Source organism: Anoplopoma fimbria, chromosome 19 (genome assembly GCF_027596085.1).
Source record: "Anoplopoma fimbria isolate UVic2021 breed Golden Eagle Sablefish chromosome 19, Afim_UVic_2022, whole genome shotgun sequence".
NCBI classification, from domain to species: Eukaryota; Metazoa; Chordata; class Actinopteri; order Perciformes; family Anoplopomatidae; genus Anoplopoma; species Anoplopoma fimbria.
The window spans coordinates 25,816,203-25,836,524 of NC_072467.1; the positions used below are offsets into that span (position 1 = coordinate 25,816,203).

Genomic DNA, 20,322 nt, shown 5'->3' on the forward strand with positions numbered 1-20,322 from the left:
GCAGATGCTTTAAAGGGTTTTTTGGGCTATTTCTACTCACGGGGAAATCATGAAGATTACGCTACGATCTGCTCCGTCGGGGTGGATTTCATTATTCTGACTGCAAAGAAGAAGGAATTCTGCAAAAAAAACATTGCTGAATAACTTTGAAATATGTCAGTTTTAATCCTTGCGTGCGTATCCCCCATTTCAAATCGAATGCAGTCCTCCTCGGCATGAAGGATCAATTATTTTGACGTTTTCAATGAAGAGAACAGATGTACTTTTAACCCCCCCACCCAAGCTCTGAGTGTAGCAATCAATGTGAGAGCTACGCTAATGCTAATAAAGTCATGCAATAAATGATCGGTGCTAACTCTCCGAGGCAGCCTTTGACACTAAATCACCCCCGCCCACCGCCCCTTTACATCTGTGTGTTTCTATAATTAAGAGCATATGTAGGAAAAGACAGCGGCTTCAGTGAAAAACGACTAATCACGCCGCTTTGCTGCAAGATTTGAGATTGATCTGACCTCAGAAAGACATTAATGCTCTAAAATAATGTCCAGAGTGATAAATATGCAGGTGGAAAAAGCAGAGCAAGACGTGCCGCTCATTTGCAACCTGAAAAATCCCAAAAGAGCAGTTGGAAAGTATTAAGACAGAGTGTTTTAGGGTGTTTACAGCCATCTTCATCCACATTACGCTTGTAGCCTTTTTACCCCTCAGGGACTATATATATAAAAAGCACGCACTACCTTCACCATTCATCTGATGTGAATGTAAACGCTAATAAATTTAAAGTTTGGGTTCACTCAAGAAAATGAAACGTTCCATCTTGCTGTTGCAGCTCCAGAGGACCAGATCTGCAGTCTGGACAAAAACATACTTTCTCTAGAACACATGGTGGTTTTCTATAAGCAGATGGTTTTTGTCCAAGTTTTGAGATTTGAGATACAATGGGGGTGAATGGAGTTTTGTCTCTGGTGCTCATACTGTTAAAAAAATGACATTTATTATAAAATAGATGTGCATGTTTGGTACTACTTACAAGAAGATGGTCCCACAGTGAGGACAGCTTTTGAGTCAGAGTACAAATGACATGACATGAGGTATGTATTGAGACAGAGTTCACAAAACCTTGACAAATGAAACCAATCTGAATGGCGTGATAACAGAGTTGAGCAATAATTCAAAAGGATCATTTAATTCCTTTCTATGGAATCTTGTCAAAACAAGCACATGCCTACAATCATTCCTCAGGAATGAATTATCGTCTGAAGAAGGCGGTTTTGTTTTTACATCACACTTTACATTACCTGGAAACCTTCCAGTCTCGAGCTTCTCCAACCTTTAAGATCCATTAACCCAGAATAAAATAGTGTGTACAGCTCAGGAAGGGATGTATCAGGAACTACCACAGAGGTGGTTTTGAGTATTTGCAGTCAGAAAACTTTACAGAGAGTTTGAAGACTGGTGTGGTTTTGAGCAAAGAGGCTTGAAGTAGAACAGTAGGATTTGGAAAGAAGCCATCACCTATATCGTGATATATATCGAGATTGGACACGGAATGACCTGTATCATGATAGAAGATTTTGGTCATATCGCGACGCCTTACTCCACACCAGTATCGTATGTCAGAAACTACAAATGACAGGCTCTTATTACCTTTTTAAAGCTGAGGCCACTTGAACCTCAAAGTTGTGGTATTATATCAAATTAAATTCAGGAAGTGGTTCCCTACCCTACATAATCCAAAATAATATTAATTATAAACATTTTTAGGCTATTTGTGCCGTAATTACCTGCATCTTTCTTCACCTGTAACACCACAAAATGCAGGGTACTGATTTTAAACTACCAGCTCATCAATGCACAATAACAATACTATCTCAACACGTGTTTTTTTTATTTAGGCAACTAGCTATATCAGTGAAATAAAACATTGAAAGTTTGAGTTTCTTTGCAGAAAAACTTTTGTGTGCTAGAAAATTAAACCAAAACTAAATATCATTCTGATTTAAATTAAATTTGTGCTTCTGGGCATCTTAACATTAGCACGACAGTTGAAAAAGCTAACAATCCTGACTCGCTTCCATCACAAGCAGCCTGTTTTAACCATCATGAAGGTCCTCGTCTCAGCATCCTCACAGCAGATGTCACAACTATCGATGTGACCTCAGCGTTCCAACAAATAAAAGTCAGGGAGAATCGTGCAAGTCCCTTCGCGGACGTTTTATTGTACGATTCATCCAGAAAATGCAAGTCGAGCATGACAAGCCCGGGTTTATGTGGTGTAAAGTATTTCATATGTCAGGAGCTTTTATGGAACACCTAGGATAAGAGCTGCACGGATGAAATGCAATATCCTCATCAGCGGGAAAAAGACCCATCTGTTATGTAAATACCACAGAAAGTGGTCTTATTGAATAATTTCATTAACTTCTCCATGTGAAATTATTAATAACTCATCTCTATCTCTGCATGTAAGAATTTATTAAGGAGTCGACCTTCCTAATTCCCTTTGATCTGCAAACTGTAACTTTAGCTACTGTGTCAGTCTGACCCAAATGTGGGTTTTCGACTCTGGAAAGCTCATCTGTTGCTGTTAAGTGGAAGTGGAATCAAAAAAGTTCCCAGACGAGGCAGAAATAAGTTTCCTCTGGCCCCCAGAAATCACCGACCTCAGCAGTCCATCATTCTTCCCGCTTGTTTTGAATCCCATAACTCCCAGATATCCGATGATGAAGAAGAGGGGGGGGAAAGTCTGTTTATAAGAGCAGAAAAAGCAGTGTTGAGCGGTGGTGAAAAATCATCCCGTCACTGTTTTCTCAGAGATGATATTTAAAGTCTCCCATTGGAGGCGGAGGAGACGGAGGATGCAGGATCATCATTCACAGTCCGGTCGGTGATTTAGTGGTGCTGAGAGGATGGAAGCTGCATTGTTCATATGTGGGAGAAACCTGGAGGACACACACACACAGATTATTTATTATGTGTGTGTGTTTGTTTCTGTGTGTGTGTGTGTGCAGGGAGGATAAGGAAACAGAGAAAAAGAGAGGAAGGTGGTTAGTCAAGAGAAGAATTGAAGGAGGGGTTAGGAGAGCAGGTGGGCAAAAGGGGCAAAATTAAACTCAGGAAAGGGGGATGGGGGGGCAGAAAGGCTTTCAGATTTTATGAAACAACAACTTCTTACTGAACATGAGAATATTCTTCTGCCAGTAGTGTGTGAGAGTCTTCTTCTGGTCAGGGGGAAGTGATCTGTTTTAGAAAAAGAGTGCTATTTTTGGATAATTGTAGTTTGTGGGCGGTGAATCACTGTAGTCAACAAATACATTAAAATTAGGCTGACCAATTATGAGATTTTGGTCTAATTTCTTTTTTCAAAATACTGGAAAACAAAAATACACATGTAGGTGTTTATTTTACTACTTTGTCTATTTGTGTCTGAAGATTTCTCCTAGAGTCACCAAAAGTTACCATTAGATAATGCCTCATTTGCATATTTAAACATACATTTCAGAAAACTTGACATACAAAAAAATATTAATGTAAGTAATCACAGTTTTTACCATATTATATATAAAAGATATTTAAAATATGTCCCTACAGTCCCTCCTTTTTACTCATTTTGTATGTCGTTTCACGTTTCTGAAAGTCGAATTTCACTGCCAACCTCACATGTTGCTCTCCTCGTCATCTGCTGGACCTGTTTATGTGTGAGGCTGTTACAAACAGAGCTGTCGTCCTGTCTGGTGACTCGAATGTGTCCTCGCCTTATTGTCAGCTTCTCTCACTCCCTTAACTGTCCCTAACACCCTGACAGCAACACACACACACACACACACACACACACACACACACACACACACACACACACACACACACACACACACACACACACACACACATTAACACATGGCTCCATGCGCTTGGTGCAACCAACCACCTGCGTATACTCGAGACACGCACACACACATTTCACGGTCATTACAGCAACTGAGAGTCAGGTTGCAGAGTAACGTGCACCGTAAGTCCAGGTGGAGTGCTCTTAATGTGTGTCCCGCAACAACACACACACACACACACATAGACCTATTTCTGCAGTCTACATTCCTTTGCATTTCACTTTCTGTCTCTTTAAACAAAAATTGCATTTCCACACACCCCGGCGACAACCGAACCTCGCTGCTGTCCGGAGCAATCCGCAGGTCAAAGGTCTGTTATTCCAGTGAGAGAGCCAGCTGAGCGTCCCGGCGACGAGACACACACACACACACACACACACACACACACTTTGTGCATGCGTGCAAGTCTGCTAACTCGGGCTAAGCCTCCGCAGCACGGTGTGTGTGTATTTTGTACATTAGCGAGAGCGCCTTCGCCACTATTTTCTGCACGGCAGTGACAGTGTTTGTATCCAAACCCTCTGCTGCTGGTAACCCAGTCCATGGTTTATAATTCAGGCATTAGTGTGTCTATTCACACACACGGGACCCAGGGGCCACAGTGAGAGTATGAAAACAACATTAGACCACGCGGATCGCCTTTCACCCCCCCTTCTTCTTGACTCTTCTGAGCCGCGCCGCGAGGGGTTTTAGGAGCCCCACGACACCGAAACCCTATCGCCACACCGTTGTTTTGGGGGACAATGGCTGCTGGTTAGAAATGGGGCAAAAGATGTGCGATGTTTCACGACTATCTGCCCCACGGTGCCTGTTCTACGGCTGAAAGACACGCTCACAGAACGACCTGAAAGATGTAGAACATCAGGGGCACTTGTCAAAATCATAAATCTTCCAAGAGATGAATGAAAGGGGAAAGAACTTCAAATGGAATCAGTATAAGTAATAGAGTAATGGACAATTATAGTTTTATTCATACTAGATGATTAATCATCCTTTAGGGCTGGGTACCAGACCTCAATACTTTATACTTTTATTCAACCACAGTGTTAAATTTAAAAAAAGAAAGGTTGTATTGTGACCCTGAAAAATGCAAAGATTACAGCATCTAGTATGATATCTGCTAATGAGCACTGGCACATTGTTGGCACAGTCTTAAAAACATCCTTGATGGAGAGTTTTGGAGTCTGGTAGATGTGGTTTTGATGACTTGAAGGTGAAAAGATGGAAACTAAAACTAAAATTAAAAAAGATTGTAACGTCTATTTCAGTTGCATTTTGTAACAGCGTACTCTCCTTTATGGTCTGTTTGACTCTAAATGGAGCATCATTTACTAAATGAACATCATGCTGTATTGAAGAAGACTTGAAACTAGAGATTGAGACCATAAACTCATGTTTACAATGTTTACTGAGGGAATAAATCAAGAGAGAAGTAGAGTCATTTTCTCATAGACTTCTATACAACCAGAGGAGTCGCCCCCTGATGGACACTAGAGAGAATGCAGGCATTGGCTTCACTCTTCAGAACCGTAGATTGCTGCCTGTTTTGATCCTGTAGGGTATCGAAAATCGTGAATTTCACGGGTAATGGTATTGACCCCAAAAATTCTGGTATTGTGACATCTTTAATAATATATCAATAAAGAAAAATACATTTTCCCCGCTCTTTTCTATCACAAACTGAGCTGTAAACCTTTCTCTCAACTCTGCGGTGGTCAGTAGAGGTTTTCATTGCTTTCTGGAGGAACCCGTTTGCCTCCATTTCTGTGTCCATGACGGTTTGACGTCCTCTTAAACTCTCTCTCTCCGGGCGAAGAAGCAGCCATGGATAACAGCAGCGGCGCTTCAAACGGAGCTTTTCATAACAGCCTTTTCCACTGTCCATTTCCATTGCCTTGATCCTCAGACATACCTCAGCTTAAGCAGAGGAATGCCTCCAAGACCTTTCCAGTCCTCCCTCCCATCGTCCTGCTCCGCTTCAACCAAACAACCCCCAAAGTCCTGTTTGTTTGCTCTGAAAATAATCAACCCAGGGCCTGTTTATTGAGCCGCGTGGCAGAATCTCCACGGCGATGACGCCTCTATCTGCTTTGGCAGACTCTCATGTTTTTTTTACGATGGATCGTATTTTAAACTGAAGCTCTGGCTAAAAGTAGACATTTGAAACGTGTTCTTTGCACATCAAAGGACAACCTGTCCATCATGTCTGAAGAGGAGGAGACGTTTCTTCTGCCTCAGACTTCATCAAAACCCTCAACTCTTCCGACTTGTCCGTATCTTTATCCAACTTCAGTCACAAACTGTCACTTCTCATCCGGTTTACACTCTCTTTAACCCCTCAGTAATTTAGTGCAGATCAGCTGGCTGCACCAACTCGTTAAAAACATCCAGCCTTGACAGCCAGCTTTCAATTTCCTCCACATTTTTCTCCCGTTGTCTGTCCAACTGCTGCCACTGGCCACGAGGACATTTCATTTAGCCGAGGTTTACTTCCCAGTTTGCCAGATTTCTCTGCTTTCCTCTGCCTCAGCTGTGTGATGTCACCAGGGGAAGAAACTCTGCTGATTTATTACTCCATTGTTCTCCTCATCTTCAAAGCTCGCCTTTGAGATCTACATCGAAGAAATGCAGCGTGTTTCACAAAAACCACAAATAATGAGGTAGTGCTTTAGGTGTTGAGGCAGAAAGAGATCATAAGTGTCTGTGAGTGATTAAAACCAACTTTGTTTGATGCATCAAGATCAGTCTTTACCCTTAAAAGGTTCAGTTCAACCCAAAATCAAAAGTACATATTTGTCCTCTTACCTGTAGTGCTATTTCTCAGTAAGATAGTTTTTTGAGTGTAATGATGTCTGCTTTCTATCCCATACAATCAGACTAGATTTCACCACTGGGCTTGTAGTGTTTAAAACAACCCCAAAAAACACAGAGCTTGGTCCAAGCCGTTAACTGTAGAAACTAATAGTTTAAGCACTTTGAGCGCCACAAGCCAAGTGCTTTATAGTCCCATTATACTGGAGAGAAGTAAGACATGTCTAAGGCCAAAATCTTCCATTGAAACAATCTAGATTGATGATAAATAGTATCTTAAAATCTTAAATATGTATCTTAGATTTTGGGGTGAACTGTCCCTTTTTAAGGGCTTTACACAGTGGAGGTGATTCTTTTGTGCTGTTTATTTGCACGTTAATATATTTTTACGAACTATACTTTCACACAGAACGCGAATATTACACAGCTACTGTAAAGAGGTTTATTTTTCTGAGCTTTCGCAACGTGAATAAAAGCATCGACCAATCACGTTGTGCAGAATGTTTTTAGTTGCATCTATATTTATGAAACGACAACAGGGAGGTTATGTAGTCTGAAACAAAAGGGCAAAATATCTTCTTTCAACCTTGACAAAGGCAGGGCAGACCAGATCCACTCCTTCTGTTCCTACCTTTCAAAATAAGAGCTCTAGATTTATATTATTAGTTTTTCACATTTTTAGAGTTCTTTATCTGTAATGTCCGCAGTGTTTCAAGGCCTTAAGACACAACAAAAGGTCGAAACCAAGGTCACAATCATTCCCGTGATCTCGGCGAAGTTTCCTGCTGAATCTTTATTGCATTAATGGCACAGTGAGGCGCTTTGAAAGAAGCCGTCCACAGGTCTTCATAACCTCTCTACCTGTACTCCCCCCCCCTCCCTCCCCGTCCCCTTCACCTCTTTGTGACTCCACTGAAGAGGTCATCATCCACTGAAGTTGAGAAAACAACAGAAAGCTCAGGACTGGTCAGGCAGTCAGGTCAAGGACCTTAAGAGCCACAAGAGGCCCGGCACCCTCTGGGTCATTAATAATTAATGAAACCTGAGGCTGGGACGGGAGGCCATGACTAAACACAAAAAGAGCCGGAGCAGCGAGAGAGAGAGAGAGAGAGAGAGAGAGAGAGAGAGAGAGAGAGAGAGAGAGAGAGAGAGAGAGAGAGAGAGAGAGAGAGAGAGAGAGAGAGAGAGAGAGAGAGAGAGAGAGAGAGAGAGAGAGAGAGAGAGAGTGGTGGGGGGGGGGGATAGAGAAAAGGCCCTCAGTCCAGCTCTGGCTACAGTCGGTGCTTTCACTGTATGCTCCAAAGGCTCCAGACACAACAATCTGCTCAACCCAGCGACGTTTGAAAACTAAACTAAACTCATGTGAGAAAGTAGAGAAAGTCGAGATGTGGTTGCTCAGTTTGGATGGGGAGAAAAGTTGTTTTTTTTCCCATGGAATGAAAAAAGAAAAACAGCAGGAAAGTCTTCTCGCTGTTTCCCATGAAATCCTGCCGTCCCCTTAAACTTCTATTCAACAAAGCGTGTACTCGCCCCGGAGGTGCTATCATGCCGAGACCTCCATTACGAGCAGGGCCTGATGAAAGAGTAGCTAAGGAGGGAGGAGGGTGGGGGAGGCATAGGAGGTTTGGCTCTTAACCCTCCCCCCATCTGTGGCCAGATATGAAAGGAGATGATATTATATAACAAGTGTTTTTTTAGTAGAGCGAAGTGTTTGGATAAGGAGATCTGAATCTTGCTGACGATTCCCAGAAAATGAAAAATGTGACGACTTTAAAGTGGATGTTCGTCAATGTTAAACATGAAGTTGGCGACATTTCTTGGCGGGGCCTTGAATCATATCGATATCACGCCTGTAACCACAATAAGAAGCTCTCTGCACTGTTATTCTTTCTGTATTCTTTGTTATTCTTGGTGCACACCACAAGGATTTCTTCATTCTAACTGAGGCCTTTTTTGTCATTTCTTTGCAGAGTTCATCGGACGACTGCGGCCCACACGAGGGGATCCACTTGGGGAAAGAGGGAGAGTACCGCCTGCAGGTGACCCAGTTCGTCCAGAGACTCGAGTACTGGCACAAAGAGTTGACGAACACCTTGGTAACGTCTATCACCGTGGTGCCAGTGCACGGCCGTGCAGTGGCATACCTGGGCACCGCCGACGGACGCCACATACAGGTAAAGAAGTCTTTAAAAAGCTGGCAGGAGACCATGTAACTTATGGTGCAGTTAGATTGCTGCTAGATCACTTCATTGATAATCATTCCAATGTCAATGTTATGAATGAAGCTTCAAACCTTTCAGTACAGTCCTAATGCTGTGTGGTTGTGGGTTGTGCAACCAAATTCGGCTGCTTTTGGAGGGGCGTTTTATATTCATTTATGAATTTACGTGTTTAGCTCTGGGCAGGTGGCGAGTTTGCATCCCTGGCAGGCGGTAACCTTCGGTTCTGCCCAGTGAAGCCAATGCGGAATTTGCTTGAATCTTGAATTCTCTCTACTGACCAGCAGAAAATGACTCTACTTCTCTCTTGGTTTATTCCCTCAGTAAACATTGTAAACATGAGTTTATGGTCTCAATCTCTAGTTTCAAGTCTTCTTCAATACAGCATGATGTTCATTTAGTAAATGATGCTCCATTTAGAGTCAAACAGACCATAAAGGAGAGTACGCTGTTACAAAATGCAACTGAAATAGACGTTACAATCTTTTTTAACTTTAGTTTTAGTTTCCATCTTTTCACCTTCAAGTCATCAAAACCACATCTACCAGACTCCAAAACTCTCCATCAAGGATGTTTTTAAGACTGTGCCAACAATGTGCCAGTGCTCATTAGCAGATATCATACTAGATGCTGTAATCTTTGCATTTTTCAGGGTCACAATAAAACCTTTCTTTTTTTAAGTGAAATAGGCCGTAAAGCAGGGTATGCTTTAGGACGGGCGTACTGTGATTGACAGGTCGCTGCTGCTACCAGAGACGTATACGGGGTCACTACGTCACTCCTCCACATTCCAAATATGGTAACATCTGTTCATTGGCTGCAAAAAACAACAATATGGCAACAGCTGTAATTCAATCACCAAACTCGGGGCTTCAAAACATCAGTCCACAAACCATTGGGTGACGTCATGATGACTACGTCCTCTTCTGATATACAGTCTATGGTCTCCGGTGTTCATGATAATCCATCCATGCAGGAACCACATTTGCATGGAAGATACTAGCAGTTAGGCTTAAACAGAGAGCCTCTCGGTGCGGCTTCCCCTCGCTCATCGTTCATGTAAATTTCAGCAGGATGTCGGTATGTGAGCAGTGAAAGCGCTCCTGCAGGAGACTCGACATACACACCCATGTCAGCTCCAGGTGTCCTCTGCTAGCAGGCAGGTTGTGGGAAACTATGATGGAGCACCAGGACCTTTCTGTTTGCACAATTTGCTTACCTTTGACCTGTGCTCAGCGAGCCTCCAAAAGGGCCCCACGTTCCAGTCTGCCATCTGAGCAAACAGTCCATTTGGCCTTATCATTGTACAAACCAACAGTGGATTACAAGCTCCTGATCGTTTGTCAGCTGCTTTCAACGTCTCATACACGGCCTGTCAATAGGGCTCAAGGCTGGGTAGCACCAGCAAGGATTCCTGTATTCTAAGATAAGTTCTAATCAGAGTTTAGCAAAACTAGAAAGTAAATCCAGATTTAATAAAAAAAGTTTTATTGCACAATTAAAAACTAATTGATTAATGTCGAGCTATAATTAGATTCCTTTCAAAGCCATTTCTATTGGATTTACGTGCAAATTCATCATAAAGACTTAACTGGACTCAGACTCCACCATCATGAATTTGCAGGCTTTTATTTTGGTGACACTGGTGGATTTGAAGCGCTGGTACACATGATACACGGACAAGATGATCGACTTTGTAACATGGTCAAAATAATTGAAACACCTTCAAAGGTCTGCAGAAGTAGCCGCCTCCTACTCCACTCCTCGTCCCTCTTCCATAAAAGGTGATGTGCTTTTTATGCCAAGATTTATGCGTCTTTGAGCAGCTGGCCTTGATTGCAAGTTATCTTTTAATTGCAGCGCTGACATTTAAACTCGCTTTCTGAAGCTTTGATCAGCAGTTTTTGGCCAAGACTGCCGCAGAGAATTTAAGGTCTTGTTAGAGATCGCTCCTCCTTTTTTGCAGGTATTTGACTTCCAAGTAAGCATTGATTTTGTAACTTGCAGGTCAAAAGATGTTAAAATAAGGCTAAATTCTACAGAAATATAAAGGTTTCTTAAACTATTTACATAAAAAAGAATCAAATACTTTTGAAACAGTGGCTTCTAGTTACTTAGTTGTCTAAACAAAAAGTTGTCCTTCAACTAAATGCATACAAATCACCCCATAAATGTTAAGTGAACAAGTTTTCATGACTTTCCAGACTCAGATTTGGCACATGAAGTAAATTTGTAGCTGTTTTGTGCCAGTGCACCTGCTGTTCAAATGTTGGATTTAGCCTGTTGGAGATCTGATGATTGCATTGCTGTTGTTTTGAAGCGCTGAATAGCATTTTTGGCATCTATCTTAATTAAGTCAATATGACGAGGCATCATGTCAGCGGCTGACTCACTTTCCTTTCCCTTTTCATGTGTTGTTTCAGATTCTTTTGTTTTAACTGTACGCTCTACCCCTTCAGTGGTTACAGCTGCAGAGTAAAGTGAAGTGAGTGAAGCCGTGTCGGTGCATCGGTCCAGTGCAGGACTACCAAAATACAACGACCACCAAATGTAACAAAACAAAGTGAAAAGCTGAATTACCTCACGTGTTTTTGAAACACAAGAATGAAAAGACACGCATGAAAAAATGAAAAAAAAAAAAGGCAACAGAGACGTGTAAAAAAGAAAAAAAAGAAAGGCCGACAGCTGCATGGGAAGGGAAGGATGGAGGAGGGTGGAGGTGGTATGAGGGGGGTGGTATGAGGGGCGAGGAGGCTTACAAGAGGAACGGCACGTTAATGGTGAACGGCGGGCCTCGCTGACACGTTCACTCACACGGCATTTTCTACTCGCTGAGCGTCCCGTGCAGCTGTTGCTGTGTGTTTCTCTACCATCAAACTCCACACACACACACACACACACACACACACACACACACACACACACACACACACACACACACACACACACACACACACACACACACACAACCCTCACTCGGGCTTCTTCACTTTTTCTTTTTCGGTTGTTTTTTTGATGGTTGGCTGAGTTGGCCGAGCTTCATTGTTTTAGCAGCTGTCCCGCACTGCCAAACTCTGCATTTTATCAAATATGTTCTGCCTATCATCTGACGGAGAAGCACGAGAGGGAAAGATTTGAAAAGAACTGAACGCTGATATTTCTTCACTTTCATTAGCTATAAGTCGTTAGTATGACTGCAGCAGTATTGATGATTTAGCGATACAGTTTTCTGTCTGATCGTACAGGTACAAATGAATTGATTAGATTGGAGTTGATTTAATAGATAGAAAAGAGAAAGAGAGACACCAAAGAAAGAGGGTGGAGGTAGAGGAAGAGATGGGGGAGAAGGAGACAAAGCAGGAAAGAAGCTTTCCAAGAAACCTAAACGAACGATGCAACAAAGAGATGATAGGTAGAAGAAAACTCGGAGAGCAAACAGGATTTTGTTTTTGATCTTTAGACTCATTTTCAGTGACCTCCTCCTCCTCATTCATGGATCTTTGTGTTTTGCACAGTACGACTGCAGTCTTTCAACTTTGGTCTTATTCTCATAGATTCGGCTTCCATTTCTAACGCTAATAATCAGTCAGGATTGGTTGCGTCAGGGACGGCGTGTAAGGTTCAGGTTCCACTTTCAAAATAAACTATGCTTGTTCCCAGGAAATGTACAGTATCTGCTTGTTTTATGCATGCAGTCTCTTTTCAAAATAAACTCCCAACGTAGATTTCTTTTTGCATCAAAACTTCTTTATTAGGTTAAGGAAAAGACTGTGGTTTGGGTCAAAATAAGTATGTTTATGTAAAATTAGCATGTAAGATATGTAACAAAATACGTTAAAAAACGTACGTGAATGCCGTCACTTAAGTAGAAAAGTATGTGACAACTAGGTCAATGTTGGTTTCACAAGAGACAGGAACAACGGTCTCCTGGGTGAAAGTCCAGTGTTTTTGGACCTACCTATGCACACTGAGCCCCTTGTCGCTCTTCACAAATTTAATGCATTACTTTTTGTATGTATGAAAAATAGTGTATAAGAAAAGGCTGAATGGTTTAGATATTCTGATTAACTTGTTGTTCCCAGATCGCAGCACTTACTTTTTGGGGTAAAATGTTATTATAACGGATATAAATGGCTTCAAAAGACCCAAGTTGTAATTATCTGGATAACTTATTGAAAACCTCGCTCAAAGGTTTGTAGCTTCATTCACTTTCTCTGCTCACTTGAACTGGCGACCCTCCGGCCACCTACTCTCTCCCAAAGGTCAGCCACAATAAGAATCTGTGAGGGGCGTTCGTCTTTTCCCTCCTCGGCAGCTCGTTTCATTGTTAACCCGAACCTGTCAACTTTTCATGTACATCGGTTTCCTGGTGGCTCCCAGCGGTAAACGTGGAGTCGAGGCAGTGAAAGAAAGAAAAAAAAAAAAGAAAAAAGAAAAAGAGCGTTGTTTTCTGGCTCAGGAAGTGTTTCCCTCGGCTTCAGTTTGGGGCCACTGTGGGAATAACACAGTGGCCGTGTTTGGAGGCCAAACCCCCCCCCAGCCTGCTTAATACAATAAGCTGTAATTTACACCGCTATTACCTCCAGAGAGATGCCTGTTGTATGGCCTCGTCCCCAGCGGAAAGCCACCCATTATACTGGCTGTCACAAAGCCAGCGTTGATCATGACGGCTCAAACAGTGGGAGGAATGACGCTGGAATAAACAAGGCCTTTTTCTGAGGGTGAGGTGAAGGGGTGAGGGGGTGAGGGGGCAAGAGGGCGAGCGGGGTATCAGCCAACCGACAAAAATCACATTTAAAGTTCACAATGCAGAGGTATTTACTGGAATACTCCCGTCCCTGCGGAGTCTCGTCAGTGCTTTGTTTTTCTGGAGCATTGCAGCTTCATCCTGACATGTGTGCGCATGGACTACATCTATTTGTGTGTGTGTGTGTGTGTGTGTGTGTGTGTGTGTGTGTGTGTGTGTGTGTGTGGTGTATGTGTGTGTGTGGTGTGTGTGTGTGTGTATAATTTCAGGGGCTCGGTTGTAACTGGAGCAACCACACACCCCCATTAGAGACCCTGTTCTGTTCTGTTTGCTCCCAGGCTTGTAATTGCAGCGTAACCGCAAATGATAAATGCTGTTCCAGGTGTGTGCTGACTGCCCAGGCTTGTGTGTGTGTGCGTGTGTGCAAATGTGTAAATGTGTGTGTGTGTGTGTGTGTGTGTGTGTGTGTGTGTGTGTGTGTGTGTGTGTGTGTGTGTGTGTGTGTGTGTGTGTGTGTGTGTGTGTGTGTGAGATAGTCAAACAAAAGTGTATGTTATGGAAAGATGGGAAGGAGCATTTGTGTGTCTGAAACACCTACCGACATGTCAGAGGACACAATGTTGAAGTAACCGTTTAGGTTTAAAGTCTCTCTTAAGACAGAGTATGTACTTCAAATGAAATGCAATTAATTCATGACATCAATGTTTTGTGCCTGCAGGCAGTGAAAAGCAGGAGCTGAGACTATTTTTGTAGCTGTCAAATGCGAATTGCATGAATTCTACTGAATAGATTGTAAGTGTCTCTGACTCCAGTGTTTGTGAAGCGAGGATAGTGATTGTTAAAGGTGTTTTTTGTACTCATTCTAAGGGGTAAAAAACATATAAGACATAAAATGTACCTTGATATTATTTTAATGGTACTTTTCTGTAAGGATCGGTGTCGATGGACATTTCTATTTAAGTAATATAAACTTTATAATGGATTTTAATTCCTGTTTAAGTTGTTAAAAAAAGTTTGCATTGAAATAATATAATAAATCCTGTTAATTCTGAAGATTTTTTAACCAAGTTGCTGGTGAACTATTCCTCAACTGTAGGGATCTTTATCGATCCAGACTGTTTTATGGTGAGAGTTGCAAAGATTTTGCGACATCGGCTGTAGGGATGTCTGCTTTCTCTTAAAAAATAAAAGAACTAGATTTCATCAGTCGGATTGTGGTGCTTTAAGCGCCAAATAAAAAAGAAAACTCAACAGCAATGTCTCTTTCCAGAAATCATGACTCAGTACCTCAACATAATCCACTGACCTTGTTGAAAGCGTTTTCATGAAACACATCTTGCGGACTAATATGCCTAATCTTTGCAGGTCTTTAGAACGCTATGACAATGAGCCAAAGGAAACTTTGAGGTCCTTTAAAAAAGGACTCCCCGGGGCTGAAATTACCAGGAAGGTCTTGGTGGAAACAGATCACTAGTATTAGTTACATCTGTTGCTCTCCTGCTGTGCCAATTGAAAATGTCTAAACCAAGAAAGGTCTATTAAGACTTTGTTTTCCAGACCATGACACTGGATTTAGAGCAAACATTGTAACTCCAGTGAAAGAAGTAAAGATGACACAATCCTGGATCATATTCCTTCAACCAAACTCCCGGCCATCGTGCCAAAAAAAACAAAAAACCTGTTCCAGTTTTTTCATCCTGGTGGCTTGGTTCGCCCTGAGGGGATGCTGTGGATCTGTTGTTGTATATTCAACACGTGTAATATTTCCTTCTCCTGAAATTCGTGGTGCGTATCGGTGTGCAAACACAATGACAATGGGAAACAATCAGGTGTCCTCAGCTGACATGCGTGATTATTCGTTGAGAAATACGAACGACTTACTGCAGCAGGTCGAACATTAAAGAGTAAAGATATATATATATATATATATATATATATATATATATATATAGGTGGATTTCTATGTAATTTACTCCAAATTCAGAACAGATTATAGTTGAATGCATGAAAACAGTTTACTAATATTTCTTACAATTTGTGTGGAGTCTTTCTGGAGATGTTTTGGAGTTTTAATAATCCAGATTTCACTGCTCATAAGAAATCTAAGGTTGTTGAGCAGCCGCAATGACTCAATACTTGAGTTACCCAAATGGCTGGTTTAAAGCTCTTTCTCTATACCAAACCAGTAGTTTGTATATTTGCAAGATAAGTGTCTTAGAAAAGTAGTTTTCTTGTTAAAGCATTTTGAATATTACCTCGCATTGCAGCTTGTTTCTCTCGCTATAACTCCAGAATCCACCTAATCAGGCTACAAGTAATGCCGTTTATGAGTCACATTAAATAAATGCCCCTTTAAGATGATCACAACGTTCCTCCTTCTTTCAGGTGCTGTTCTCCCGAGTTGCCACTCCACACGTCAACGTACACCTGGACTTGAGACCCGTCTCTGCCAGCGTGGCGCTTCTGGACGCCAACGGCTCGGACGGAGCCCTGCTGATGGCGACGGGGAACAAGGTGGGTCAATAACCACGGAGATTAAGAACAAAAGAAATGCACCTTTTTTGGTTCTTTGGGGATCAGTTTACAGATAAAACTTAATGTCAAGTAGAGAAAATGTCGTATTCTACAGATTCAGTAGTTTAAGACTGTCCTGTGTTCTCCTTTGAATCACATCAGGAACATAATCTGTACGAATGTCTGGCATTAGTGTGTGATCACAATAACAGTAAACACGGATCGGAGCCAACAGATCAAAGAGAATAATGATCCTGGAGGTTTCACCGCGAGCGTTCTGCTACCGAACACTTCTCTCTGCGGGGGAAACACTCTGTTGTGTTTCTTCACTTCTGTCCGACACACAAACAGACTTTATCTCGTCTTCCTCTCTCTATAGATCACCAGGGTCCCTCTGATTGGCCCCGGCTGTGGTCAGCTGACCACCTGTACTTCCTGTTTGCTGTCGTCGCGGGTAACCGAATGCGGCTGGTGTGACGGACGCTGCACCAGGGCCGACCAGTGTCCCTCCTCCTCCCTCTGGACCCAGGAATACTGCACACCCGTCATCACTAAGGTAACCACAGCGACCGGTCACCCTGGTGATGATCAGGGCTGCAGGTTCACTGACCTAGTTTTTTGTATTATTGAATTATGTTGAATGCCACCCGTGCATAACTGAGCACAAGTTCATGATACTTGTAGATTAGCATAATAAATGCCCCTATGATATCGTATAAGGATCGGCTTCCTGCCCCTTTTGTCGTATTTTGAAGTGCTGCATTCAACGATCCATGAAGGAAAGTCTGTCATTTTTAATGCGCATTAGTAAAGCTGCATGGAACTTTCAAGTCTGAAAAGTGAAGCCAAATAGACCATAAAAATATTAAATAGTCATGTGTATAATATTAATATACACTTGACTATTACTACTATTGCACTGTGTCTACTGATACGCACCTATCACCTGGCCAAATTCCTTGTATGTCTTACATACTTGGAAATAAAGGGTTTCTGATTCGGATTCAGGGCGGGGCTACCTTGTGATTGACAGGTCTCTACCAGAGCTGTCTACGGCGTCTGTACTTCACTCCTCCTTAGTCCAAATATGGTCACTGTTTACTAAAAAAACAAGATAGCGACGGCCAAAACACAGAACTCGAGGCTTAAAAAATTCATTCCACCAACCAATGGGTGGACAACGTCCACTTTTTATATACAGTTTATGGTCAATGTGGTTTGGGGAAAAAAACAAAACCTACTTGGTTAAGTTTAGTAAATCATATTTGGGTTAAAAGAAGTTTGTTTCTTACGTAACGAGGACTCTGTTCACTTCCAGAGTAGTGGCTCTCAGCGTCTGATATCACAAAGGATGGTTTTACATTCTGTACTTTCTCTCTCTCGTCCCCTTCCGAAAATAGCCCCAATAACCTGCCGTCCTTTGAACTCTCCATCTGTATGTTTGCGCTGTATTTGTCTCGACGGTGTGACCTTTGTGAAGGTCATCACCAGCCTGTTTTACAGCAGCACCGTCCTATTTTACCACTGAGCTCTGACTGAGTGAGACGTTACTGAGCTCAGAGTGGGTGGCGTTCATTCTTTCTCACTTTAATGTTGCACCTCATGCTGTCAGACTGTCTCCATATATAGAAAAAAAAAAGACACAACACCAAGCTACCTCCGCTGCCCTAAATGCAACAAAATGGGTTAATGAGACGAGAAAAAAACACCTCTTCCTCTGGAAATATTTTAAAAAGAGCTGTAACCGTCTGCAGAAAGGTTGCATGGTGCTCAACACTGTTTTACTTTCTAGGTCTCGGAACATAATTTCTTGAGAAAAAATGCATTACAGAAACAAAATCCAACTCCATTTGATACCTAATGAAATGTATTGACTACCCATCTAAGGAAATAATTGAGCTTTATTGGAAGGAAAGAGTTTATGTACAATATCATTGAATTGAGAGGATTAAGGGAGACACAACAGGAAAAAACAGTGTTTTCATGCACTGCTTGAGATTTGGGGCCATTTTGCTTCTGTAATATCCAAAGAAAGCATGAAAAATACAGATTTAGGTGTTTATTTAACTTCTTTGTCTATCTGCGTCCATAGATTTTTACTAAATTCACCAAGTTACCCTAAGATAAAGCCCCATTTGCATATTGAAACATAACATTTCAGAAAACTTGTAATAGTTTTTTCAGAGGGTTTTGTCCATATATCATTCATAGCCGGATTTATACATCATTTTGTTACTAAAAACATGGAAATTGGCATTAACAGTATTTTCTGATGGAGTTATACAAAGAAAATCCAAAATACCCTCTGTAAAAACGTTTTACTCTAATATGTCAACAAATGAAACCTGGCTTTATTCAATGTGCAGATTTCTGATCTGGAAATGTTCGCAAATAAGGACATATTTAATAAGATAAGGCATCATTTGCATATGTAAACATAATATTTCAGACAAATCTGTCAAACAAAGAAACATTTGCCCAAAAATAAGTAATCATCTGAGGAAGTTTCATGGTGAGGAACATCCTCTTTATAACAGGAATCAAATAAAGTGTTGTATTATCACGATCTCATACTATAAGTTTTAAATGTTGTCTGTCGGTGCCGTCAGGTTTTCCCGCCCTCCGGACCGATTCGAGGCTCTACGGTCGTGACGATGTGCGGCAGCAGCTTCGGCTTCGACAAGTCGGAGAGCTTCAAGGCCTCCATGGTGACGGTGGAGGTGGGAGGAGCTCCCTGCAGACTGCCCCGACAGGACAACATCAACAGGTGGGTGTTTTTGTTTTTCTGCCTCCATATCTTCATAAATACATCTTGTTCCCTTTTTTGTGTGTGTTCTGTGGTTGGTTGTTTTGTTTTTGTGTGGAAGCCCATATCTGCCACTGTGATGAAAAAAATAAAGATCCTTTAAGTCATTATATTGAGAAAGCTTCTCATATTTCTGACTTATTACCTCATTATTATGACTTACTATCTCATTAGTATGACTTACTATCTCATAATTATGACTTACTATCTCATTATTATGACTCACAGGATCTTTATTTTTGTCATCACAGTGGTGGAAATGGGCTTCCATATTTTTTTGAAAGTCGTGTCCGTTCCTGCTCGGCGTCTGTGAAAAGATAGAGACAGAGACGGGTGTTTACGAGATAAAGCGACCCGTACGCTGGCGTCCTATAGGGGCAGAGCGGGAGTTTAATAGGGGGGTATTGTGTTGAAGGAAGAATGTTAAGAAGCCTCCACCCCTCCCTCTGTCTCCACATTCAACACATGACTCCCCTAACTGAAAAATTGCTGGGAAAAAGAAATCCAAACTTTCCACTCTCACAAATCCACCGGGGCCCATGTCCCATTCAAAAGACCCCTCTTTGCTGCAAACAACCTCATTACAAACTGGGGGAAAAACACACTACCTCCCCAATCCAACATGAAGATTGCCTCTTTGTGCAGTGGGTCATCATTGAATTAGGATAAACGCTGGGTAGGCTGCGGTAGAGTATAATGTCTGGTCTGTGTGTTGTCTTGTATCGGTGGTGGTGGGGGTTGTGTTTAGGTGGACTGAGATGCAGTGTTCCCCAGTGTTCAGTGGGAACTTCACCCCATCAGGACACGCGGTGAAGGTCACAAGTGGCCACAAGGTCGCCACGATGGAGGGCTTCACCTTTGTGGTAAGAATGCCGTCTTTTCCCCCTCTGTTCAGTTCCACTTTGTGCAGAATACGTGGACTATTTCACATATGTATGCAAAGCGCTAGTTGCTAAACATTAGACAGAGTTATTGAAAGTTTCTCTGCATCCAGGACCCCGTTATCCACGAAATCTTCCCCACATTCGGGCCGAAGTCCGGAAACACCATGCTGACCATCAGAGGAGCCTTCCTGGACACCGGGAACAAGCGTGAGGTGACGATAGGGAAAGCAGCCTGTAAGATCCAGAGGTCAGTTCTCTTTTCTTTCTCTTTCTCCCTCTCGTCTTCTTCAAAAACAATGCATATCGAGTGCTTGTGATATTTTCTTTCCTAGAAAGGAATTGTGGGGGTTGTACGGTACACATACTTGCCATCCCCTTAAGATTTAACCGGTTTCCTCCCTGAGTCCCAATTTTCCTGTAATTATCCCGATTTCTGACAAATTTTCACACCTTT

The 20,322-nt window shown here is 42.1% G+C and overlaps 1 protein-coding gene and 1 long non-coding RNA gene across 4 annotated transcripts in view; one reads left to right on the plus strand and one right to left on the minus strand.

Annotated features, from left to right (window-relative positions):
* Nucleotides 1–20,322, plus strand: part of met (MET proto-oncogene, receptor tyrosine kinase) — a 77,875-nt gene that overhangs the window by 18,230 nt on the left and 39,323 nt on the right. For all 3 annotated transcript variants that reach the window (XM_054620097.1, XM_054620099.1, XM_054620098.1), the window contains exons 3-8: nucleotides 8,669–8,872; nucleotides 16,050–16,178; nucleotides 16,558–16,734; nucleotides 18,788–18,945; nucleotides 19,733–19,847; nucleotides 19,979–20,115. In XM_054620097.1, the coding sequence (XP_054476072.1) occupies nucleotides 8,669–8,872; nucleotides 16,050–16,178; nucleotides 16,558–16,734; nucleotides 18,788–18,945; nucleotides 19,733–19,847; nucleotides 19,979–20,115 (920 nt within the window). The remainder of the gene's footprint in view (nucleotides 1–8,668; nucleotides 8,873–16,049; nucleotides 16,179–16,557; nucleotides 16,735–18,787; nucleotides 18,946–19,732; nucleotides 19,848–19,978; nucleotides 20,116–20,322) is intronic.
* Nucleotides 1,973–10,062, minus strand: LOC129108332 (uncharacterized). Its single transcript, XR_008531921.1, has 3 exons — nucleotides 9,811–10,062; nucleotides 3,176–3,240; nucleotides 1,973–2,942 (listed from the first exon to the last, which is right to left on the minus strand). It is a non-coding gene; the product is annotated as an uncharacterized LOC129108332 (long non-coding RNA).